The sequence below is a fragment of the Lactuca sativa genome, chromosome 2 (assembly GCF_002870075.4).
Source record: "Lactuca sativa cultivar Salinas chromosome 2, Lsat_Salinas_v11, whole genome shotgun sequence".
Taxonomy (NCBI): domain Eukaryota; kingdom Viridiplantae; phylum Streptophyta; class Magnoliopsida; order Asterales; family Asteraceae; genus Lactuca; species Lactuca sativa.
The window spans coordinates 133,217,796-133,228,476 of record NC_056624.2 but is presented as its reverse complement, the minus strand read 5'-3'; the positions used below and the strand labels follow the sequence as shown (position 1 = coordinate 133,228,476).

General features: G+C 36.7%; 1 protein-coding gene across 1 annotated transcript; it reads left to right on the top strand.

The window, feature by feature from the left end:
• Positions 1 to 6,003: 6,003 nt before the first annotated feature.
• Positions 6,004 to 7,241, top strand: LOC111912141 (uncharacterized). The gene is made up of 3 exons (XM_023907876.1): positions 6,004 to 6,301; positions 6,404 to 6,535; positions 6,856 to 7,241. Exons 1-3 carry the CDS (start codon positions 6,004 to 6,006, stop codon positions 7,239 to 7,241), a joined length of 816 nt encoding a protein of 271 aa, XP_023763644.1.
• Positions 7,242 to 10,681: the final 3,440 nt, after the last annotated feature.

The following is a 10,681-nucleotide window of genomic DNA, read 5'->3' as shown; positions in this document are numbered from 1 at the left end:
CATGTCTTTATGTGAGACATCATGAATCGTGTCCCATTTGCTTTGGGTATAGGATCGATTGCATGTGCTATAATATTTATCCTTTCTAAAATTTTCCAAATGCCCGGGGCATTAAGAAGGGAAAAGGTCTAGAATTGGATATGACTAAAATGATTAAGCAATTGTCGAGGAAAATCTAAGGTTTACCAAAGATTGGTTGCTTAGGGACAGTTGGAAGTATAATGTTAATTTTTGGAAGGACCATATTGACATATTTTGAAAAAAGGCAACTCTTGTTCAGAAGTGATAGTCAAAATGGGAATATGGAAATGATTCCATAGGTGGAAGTTGTTCAATTTGTGTAAGATTAGGAAAACTTAATGCAGGAAGGATGTTTCCATGGAGTTGATCTCCATTGGAATACTTTGTAATGTCTGTTGACAAGTCTTTGTGACTTTGTGCATAATCGTTACAAGAGGATCAACGCATATAAGTTTAAAATCTAACTGAGTTCGATAAATGATAGGAATTTGGAATTCTTACATTTTTGATAAGGATTTGGGATTGTGAAATGAAAATTATTGGAATTATGTTCAATCGATCTCTTTCACAAAGTAAAGATCATAGACGAACATATAATGCATACTTGGTTTATGGCAAAACTATTGTTTAGAAAAACATAGTGTACATGCTTGGAGCATGGGACAACTAGTGATTTTTATTCAAGTATAAAGTTGATAGTTTAAAACAGTATACAATGAATAATGTAATCAATATGGTGGTAAACAAAAGGTGTTTTATTTATGTTCATAAGTTCTAAGACCATATGGGATTTGATTATTCTTGTGTTTCACTTTGCATGTTTTGAATTCCAGAATAAACTAGGTCATTCTTCCTGAACAACTAAGTTATTCAAACCTTCCACAGTCGGTCATATGTTGGAAGTAGATATGAATCAAGCCTGTCATGGGTTGGCTTGTAGAGGTCTAAGTTGTTGGACAAAGTGGTGCTACAACACTCATGAGTGCTCATAAGTTCTGAGTATTGGATTCAACCCACGCTCATTGGAATCACTTCATGGATTTTATCACAAGTGATCATGAGACGATAATATCTTATATTCTTCAAACCTAGAGATATGAGTTGTTACTATGAGTTGGTTATACATTGATTTCATGAAAACGCATTGGTAACTCGATGTTATAAAACGTGCCTTTGTGTATGATTCAACAAGTAGTAGAACAATCCATATGAGTCAAAGTTTATCAATCCCTTTTACCTTCGGGTTAAAAGCGATATATGTGGGTCCCTCGATGATTTAATGATGATACATGTGAGTGCTTGGCCAAGCCAGGACTGATTTGATCTGTTCAATCAGTCAGTCATCATGAATCGAAAATCGAGACACAACAAATGGACAGAGAGAATGATTTATAATCCATGTCTCAGTCCATATGATATCAAGAATGGAGGAATATATGATCCCTTATCTAATGGACAAGTCATTGACAAGACCAGAGTTCAGTTAACACGTCAGAGTTCGACAGAAGCTTTTGAGAGCTACGATTGCTAGTTGGGTTTTGAAATCATACTCAATAATAGTTTTAGACTTATCCAAGTGGGAGAGTGTTTGATTAATGTCTAAGTCCATAACTATAATTGGTAAGACTTGACCCGACCCGGCATGGTCCATTTAGGTTGCATGGCATCAGGACAATTGGATAGACAAGATGAGGAAAAAAAGGATACTAGTGATTTATATTAATATATTATAAGTTCTAATATATTATAGTATTGATCAAGAATTAATTTATAATTAATTAAGTGATCAAAAGGAACTAATTAAATATGGACTCTTAGATATATATGTGTGATGGGCCAAGTTCATTTTGGTTGGGCTAATAAATTTCATGGATAGTCCATGGAGTGTTTAACCCATGGATCATATGAAATGAAGGGTCATGGGTTTAACCCTAGTCTCCACACTATATAAAGATGTCCTTGGTTGGTGAAATTGGCACTAGTGTGTGTACACAAAAGGGCAAGGCCGATTTCACTAGAGAGAACCAAAAGTATCCTTATTCTCAAGGTTATTCCAAGTGTTCATGGTGTTGTGTGAGCCATTTGAGGTGTCACACTTGGGGCACTAGGCACTCAAGCTTCATGAAGACAAGTTACATAAAAAAGGTATGTATTTTATCTATTTTATTACTCAAGTATCAAAGATTGTATGCTAGATAGGGTAATACCTTGGAAAGTTCATATTTGCATGTATAGTAGAGAAAACATAGATCCAAGGTATTTAGGGTTGCATGTACACTTAAGAGTGTTAGAATGCCTAAAACCCAACACCCATGACATTCGGAAGAAAGCTTACACCGTCCTTGGACAAGGTTGCAGCTGATATGACTTTGTATCGACAAATGATTCGATTTTTAATGTATCTAACATCGAGTCGTCCAGATATTATATTTGTTGTTTGCTATGTGCCAAGTTTCAAGCGAATCCTCATGAACCACATATGACAACTGTGAAGAACATTCTTCGGTATCTTAAAAGAACCACCTCACTCGGAATTTGGTACCCTACCAACTCATGATTCTTTGTGCAAGCGTTCTCTGATGCTGATCTTGGCAGATGCGGTCTTGATCGTAAAAGTACAACTGGAGGATGTCAATTTATTGATGGCAAACTCGTAAGTTGGCAATCCAACAAACAAACGTGTGTCTCCTTATCTACCGCTGAAGCTGAGTATGTTACAGCTGCCTCTTGTACTTCTCAAGTAATTTGGATTCAAAGCCAGCTTAGAAATTACGGGATTAATATGAAGAGAATCCCTTTATACTGTGATTCTAAAAGTGCTATTCACATTTGCCATAAACCAATGCAACATTCCAAGACAAAACATATAGCACTAAGGAATCATTTCATAAAGGATCACGTAGAGGGTGGCAATGTCAAAATTCACTTTGTGAGATCTGCTGATCAACTAGCTGATATCTTTACAAAAGCCTTACTTGAGCAAACCTTCAATCGAATTCTACAAGGCTTAGGAATGATAGAAGCAGATTCCGTTCCGAAAACATCATAGAAAAGCTAAGCAGTGATCTTTCTCCGAACTGCTTTGAGCCCTTCGAATGATTCAGAATCTATACTTTATTTTCCGAATGGTTGCAAACCCTCGGAACGACTCGGAGTCCACTGTTCATCTAAAGGTTCAAAAGTTTTGTATCCTTTGTATATTAAATCTCTTTCGACTGATTCGGAAGTTACTATATGTTTTTTAAGTTTATTTTTCTATTTTTATTTCTTTTTCAGAAAGTTCAAAAATTTACAAAAATATTTTATTTATTTTTCTATTTTTATTTCTTTTTTAGAAAAAACCCAAAACTTACCACACACACACACACACACACATATATATATATATATATGTATATATATATATACACACACAGACACACCCACACACACACACACACACACACATATATATATATATGTTCAACATTTATTTTAGATGCAAGTATATATTCATTATGCTTTTAAATCAGAACGATGGGGAAAGGTTTGTAATTCCAAATACTTTATACTAGTTAAGTTTCCCTAGAAGCATGTTGTTGCATGTTGCCCAAAGCCTCTAAGACTCTATGTTTGAAGCCTTATTGAATCGATAACACTAAGTGTTTCTTCCCAAATAGGATATAAATTTACATAAGTCATTGAGCTACCTTACTCTTCTGACAATGAGTTAAGAGTTCATTCACTGGTCAGTTTTATATAGCAGAGGTACATTTTATCTTTGGAACCACCTCCACTATTTCTCCATCATTTTCACTTCCACAAATGTAACCATCGAGAATCTCAGAATTTACCACTAAGGTTTATGCTTACCCAGTTTCTGTGTTCATGATCTTAAATTTGTTGTCACCACGAATTGAGTGAAACCCAAAATCCAAAACCATTTTCTGAATTGATAGTGAACAATTAAAATGTTCTTGATTTTTCACCATAGAATTGGAGAACTTCAACCTTCGCGGTTTGTACCTTGGAATCTCATTATTTTTATTTTTGCGAGATCTTGATGAAATGTTCTCGACTCAAGACTTTTCTTCCCAAAAGATCCAGATTATTTTCTCCAGATTTCTATTTTATCCAACCAATTAAATTAATCCAAAGCCTACTTGTTATTATAGCTACACTAGTCAGACAAGTACTTATTCCATACTTTCAGACTTATATTGAGTTTCGAAATTTGGTTGAAGATGAAGCTACCCTTAAGCCTAAGAAGCCTTTCAATGTTTCTCGACAAACAGTTGATCGTAATTCAACGAGATGCCAAACAGGCACTTCTGAGTCTCTTTTGACTCTGAAGGAAGAGATTGTTGCTTGGAATCCAATTGTCTTTATGTTGATTTAAAATTGACATCATAGATTCCCAGATAAAACTTGTTTTATTTCTTTATGTTTGGCACACTGTTGCACAAAAATCCTCATGATTTTTCAAAAGTCTGGTCTCAAAATTCTGAATGGTTACTTTTAATTATAAAAATAGGATAAGGCTGCTAATTACGAACAGGTTGTGGAGATTGATGTTTGATTACAAATGTGCATAACTGAAACAGTAGGTTTCTAATGGATAAGATTTCGAAAAAGGCGCGTTCTTTTCAAAAACCCTAATGTCACATCTGTCAGTTACGTCGCGTGACATACATACAACTATCACACCTTTCTAGGTGCTTTTACTGGGATATGGAAACGTCAATAATGATTTTCTCTCTCCACTTATACCGCATAAAACGAAAATCGAAGTTTGCTTTTCTCTCACGACTATCAAAGTATTCAAACTCTCTAGCAAGAATACCTCTTTCTCTCTGCACTGCTCATCATCTTCTTCAATAGTTTCCATGGCTAACTCCTCTAAAACTCCATCTGTTGCTGAAAAAACCATTTCATCGGTTATGCTGAACATCAGAACCAACCAAAACCTCATCCTGGATCTTGATTCATCCAAATACATTGTTGCACTTCAACCTATGATTGAGTGTTTGCGTTATTCGTCGTTGTCTCAAGCCCTAATGATGCATGAGAATGTTCCATTGGTCCATTTTCCTAAGGCATTCTCCACTGGTAGCAACCAACAAAATGAGTCCATTATAACGTTTGAGGTTGATTCCCACAAAACCTCCATCTCCAAGGCCCGATTCAACAGGATGCTAGGGTTTTTTTCATTTGCTAGTCGATCCGGAATCGTTTTCTTCATCTGTGATTCTGGAGATGTTCTACCAAATGGGATATCTGGAACACCTCTCTCTCCTGCCAATGTTCAAGAAACCCAACCTTCCTCCACTATGTAATGGAATTTTCACTCTCTTGTTTAAAAGCTTCTCAGAATGGGTTACGGGTTCAAATAGTGCTACCAAGCTTTTATGCACTATCATCTACGGGTTATACTGTGGGATTAACCTGTATTATGGTGCAATCCTATAGGCTCAATTGGTTCAAAACAGGCTTTTGACTTCGAGGCCCTCAGAGATTTCTTGCGCTCGCTTCTGGTTAGTCATTGTTAAGCGCGCAATTGTTCGCCATCAGATACATGTACTATATAACTCAGTGATGGCTGCAATTCCAATCTTCCATACTTCCAACTTTATCGTGTCCGATCCTACCAAGTTTTACTTCGTTGGATCTATTCCGGAAGCAATTCTCATCAAGGTTTCGGCTGATAATGTGCTTATCACCGAGTACAGGAAGAAGCCTACCTATGGTCCTCGTCCTTTAAATACTGAAATGCGAAAGGCCATGGAGGAAGTGAAAAAACCCATAAAGGGAGGAAAATGAAAGACGAAAGTAGGACTTTTCGAACCTGCTGCCACTTTGAAGAAGAAAGTAAAGAAGGTTGCTTGGAAGCCTAGGTCTCCGTCTCATGTTCAAGATGATTCCAAATCTCGCACTCACTCGGATCTACATGAGCATGCAGCTGTTCACAATGAAACAGAAGGCACTACCACAACTTCACAATCCATGGTCTCGGAGCCCATTCCTACTCAGTCTACTGCGAAGGTATCATCTCTGATTTCCACTTCAGTTCCTTTAACTGGTAAAACATTTCATGTTCCTTCTCCTCCACCTTCTCCTACTATTACTTCTACCCCAATCTCTACACCTATCACCGTTGCTACTTGTCCAAATGTATCAGTTGGGGTTTCACAACCACAAATCTCGGTTGCTCAAACAACTCCACTATACACCGACTCCACCACAACAACAACCGCCACTAGTTCACCTCCAGTGACTGTCAACGTATTTGATACAGGGACAGGTACTTTTGGTGTTATTGTCGGTCCAAGTTCTTCCACAGTCTTGCCTTTAAGGGTTGATGATCATGATATGATATTTGGTGATGATCGTGATGATTTTTAAGATTTCCATTACAGCCGATTCACTATTCATCAGGAGAGTGATGACGATGATGCACCCATGACGAAAGGGCAGTTTAAGGCCCTCAATAAAAAATTAGATACTCTGCTCGAGTCATCCAAATCTTCATCTAACAGTGAGTATTCCTTTGAGGCTGACAAAGCATTAATTGAGACTCACTAAGGAGCATGCCAAAAGTCTCGCTGCATCTATAAAGTCAGATGGAAATTTCGAGCAAATTGTTAGGGATAGGATCAAGAAAGTCAAAAAACTACTTTCTGAGGTGACGTAGTTTATGGCAGAATTCTGAAAATCTTCAAATTAAAAACTGCATCTGCTAACAAAGTTATCACCAGTCTGGGCGCCACTCTTAAAACGAAGAAAGAAGCTTTATCTAAGGTTCGTGCAGCACTTCGAGTAGATAATGTGGAGTTGAGTGCCTCTATTGTTTCAAAGATTTAGAAGCTACAAGAGGATCTTGCCACGGAAAAACTGAGAAAGTGAAAGTTCTTTTTATGAAGCTATCTCAAGCCAACAAACAGATTGACGATCTTAACTCCGAGAAGGCTGTTGTCAAAAGCTGTGTCGCAGATGTCAACCTTTACTTGCAGAATCTAGTAGAGACTTGTGACTCTTTGCTTATGTTCCCGGTAGGACAACATCTGGTTGAAAAACTCAAACCGGTCTTCTCCATGCTCAATCGTATTGAAGGTGTTTTGGAATCGGATGCTCTTCTGAAACAAAGGGGAAAAGCTAAGAAGCCATCTAATGAAGAACCCAAAAACACAGTTGATGATTCTGGTGAGTTCAAACACAAAACACAACCGAAAACAAAAGATTAGAAGGGTAATGAAGCTTATGGATCTAAAGGTAAAGGAAAATTGGTTGATGATGAAGATGGAGAAGAAGATTTATCTGAAGGGTCAAAGCTCAAAGAAAATCTCGTGACAAAGAGCTTGATGAAATTGATTGTGTTTTTAAAGAGAGCTGAAGCTCATGAAAAGGAGGCTCGTGATGTACATGTCACACTTAAAACTCAGAAGGCCCCCCTTCCCTCGTACTCAGGGACTCCCGACTTCACTACAAAACATCTACCATGCAAGGGCTTCTGAACTTCCTCATCTTCTGAATCAGTTGACCGGACCTCCACATGTCCAAACTCATCAACATCCTCTGGCACAATCAAGGCAGGCTTAACATTATCAGTACTCGTCTTCTTTCTAAGATTTTCTATCTTTTGAAGATAGTAATATTCATCTTTCTCTTCTTCTTTCTTTTCACTTATCCTTCTCAAAATGCACTCTTTGGCAAAATGGTTCTTGCCATGGCAGTAGTTACAATCGTAACCAGAGTCTCCTAACAGCTGCTTCTCTTGTTTATCTTCAACCTTTTGAGAGCTTTTGAAGCTTTCATCTCTCGGATTTTTAGAATTGAAGTTTCCTTCTCTGTTTTTGGTTTTGTAATGACCAAAGTTCTTTTTGATGAATCTTTTCGGATTAGAAACCAGCATAGCATATTCTTCCTCAGTTCCTTGGTAAATTCCGAATCTGAGATGTCAGATTCAGAATCTTCTTCAACAATCTTTTTACCCTTCGCAACAAGGGCCAACAATCCCATGCTAGAGACAAGGTTAACATCTTTTGTTACTTCGTCTTCGTGGGACCTCAAAATACCCACCAACTTAGCCAAAGAATAACTTTTAAACTATTCATGGGCATTAATCGTGGACAAAACAACTCTCCATTTCGATCTTAATCCATTCATAAACGTGACCTTTTGCTCTATCAGTTCACACCTGATCTTGTTTTTTAACATCCTGCTCAAGAGATGATTAAAATGATTAAATGCTTGATCAAGTTTCTCTTCTGGATTTTGAGCGAAGGCACCAAACTCTGACATAAGCAAAGTTTGTACAGAGTGTTCCAGCTCTGCATCACTTGAGTATAGTTCCTTTAATCTATCCCATATCTCCTTGGTTGTTTCACATGTACTTACCAGACGAAACGTGTTTGGAGGAAGAGCAAATATGATTATCCTCATCGCCTTGACATTACTTATCAGCTTGTCTTTTTCGTCTTGAGGAACATCATTAACATCAACAAGAAGAGCATTGTATTATGCTTGAGTTTTAATAACCCTCCTTGTGGAAGTGTGAGTGAACGTCTGCTGAGTCATAGCTTCCCAAATTAATGTGCCATGATCTTCAAGACCAAGAATGTAATCTTCGAAGTGTAGTGCCCAAACCTCATAATCCCACAGAAAAAGGATTGGGATTTTGGTAGTAGATCCAATACTGTTGGACAAGTTGAAAAAAAGAGTATGAGGATCTTCTTGTTTCATGATGTCGATTCTCAAATACCTGTTTAGAATTAGATGTGTAAAGCAATAATCAAGTTTAGGGCTCAATCAATAACCAGATCTAACGTCTACAATCGATGAGAACCATGAAGACGACAAGAACGGATCTTACAGAAACACAAAACCCTAACAAACTCAATAGAAGATATGTGTATGTATTACACAATCTCCTGCTTTGATACCAATTGTAGTGACAATAAAGAACATATCAATTGATTCTAACAAGTGTAGTCAACCAAACAATAAGAACAATGAAGATCAAATAGTACCAAATGATTAGATTCAATAGCCTTAGAAGAGTTCAACAAGAACTTATCTTTAAAGATTATGTAGGATAATAACACTTGTTAACCCTAAAACGGTGCATGCATGCACTATAAATAGTCTAACCTTTAAAACATTAATACTCGGGTGGACAGGCCCAACCCATTACAAAATGGACTATTCTAGTACAAAAAAATTGACACATTAATATTTATCCCAACAATGAGCAGGACTTGGTGTCTAACATGGCGTTTGGGACGTCTAGGCCAAAGCTTGGTCAAATCCCCAAGTCAAAGGTTAGCACGCAAAGGTCAAAGAAGGACACCATACTTTTGGGTGTCTTAGAGGGCGCTAAACACACCATCTTTATTTATGTCGTAATAGAAGATAAAATACCAAAATATATTAGGATGATGTCTCAGGAAGCTGTTAAGACTTCCTAGCATTTTACAACCTAGTTTTTGGATGCTGACACTGCATAAATTCCATTGTTTATAGTTTAACTTGGCATCTAGGACACTATAGGGGATGCATGAGCTTTTACCCTTAGTTTCTTATTTCAAAATCTCTATAAATACCAAAAAAATCACTAATTGTAAACACTCCCCAAACGAATTCTAGTAATTAGCGAGGATTTTTTTAACATCCTGTTTTTGGGACTAGAAGTTTTGGGCTTTTATAGTAAAAATAAAAAATTTCTTCAAATTAAAAAAAATGGAAATGAAATGAATAAATGAATGAAAGTAAATTATTTAGAGTAATAAACCTAATAAACCTTTGTAGTAGTTCATAAATGAATTATGGTAGAGTTTTGGCATCAGATGAAATTTTCTAAGGTGCCAAGTGCGACAATTTAGGAAAACTTGTGTGTGACTTGGGGCCTTGACCAATTAAGTGAGTAGGACCATTATTATATGTGTTATGTTGGAGAAGGACTCAAAATGATTTATTATACATTTTTGGCCAAGTTAGGGGCCATATTTGAAAAGAAACTAAAATGAGGGCCGATAGTGTCAACTTGTAGAAACTTGTGTTTGACCCGAGATTTTGACCAAATAAGCATCTTGAACTTATTTTGTAATATTTAAGATAGGTAAGGACCATTTATGAGCTAATATAAGTTTGAGGTGAACTTAGGGACCATTTCTGAAAAGATTTTATGAGGAAGGGCCAAATCTATCAATTTGGCCAAACTTGTGGACACTTCGTGCCCATTAGGAGCTTGTGATGTGTGTTTGGAATTGTACAAGTTATATCAATGATTTTTTTGATTTCTCCTTAGTCTCCACCCCCTTTCTTCCATATCTCGATTTATGCTATTTCCTTCTTCCATGAACGAATTTCCCAACAAAATCCATGGTGTTTTAATGATTGGAATTACTAGATGGATCATTAATCAAATCCTCTCAAGATATTACATGAAAATGTATATTTTTTCCCTTTTCCCCCAAATCTGAATTAGGGTTTTTGTAAGATTGAAAATCCACGTTTCATGCCATATTAATAATGTTTATATGAGTTTAATGCTATGTGTTCACTCCTTGATTCATCTCTAGGTCTAACCAATAAATGTCTGTGAGATTTTTGAGTTTGAAGGTTGATTCATGGGTTTTCACTGAAACCCCAAAATCTGAGTTTGATATTCTTGTTTGATTGCAAG

Excerpts from the sequence above, each read along its gene's own strand:
- LOC111912141 (XM_023907876.1), top strand. The coding sequence starts at position 6,004 with ATGGTCTCGGAGCCCATTCCTACTCAGTCTACTGCGAAGGTATCATCT. Across the intron at positions 6,302-6,403 it reads CGTATTTGATACAGGGACAG|ATTTCCATTACAGCCGATTC; the intron begins GTACTTTTGGTG and ends ATGATTTTTAAG. Across the intron at positions 6,536-6,855 it reads ATCCAAATCTTCATCTAACA|ATTTAGAAGCTACAAGAGGA; the intron begins GTGAGTATTCCT and ends ATTGTTTCAAAG.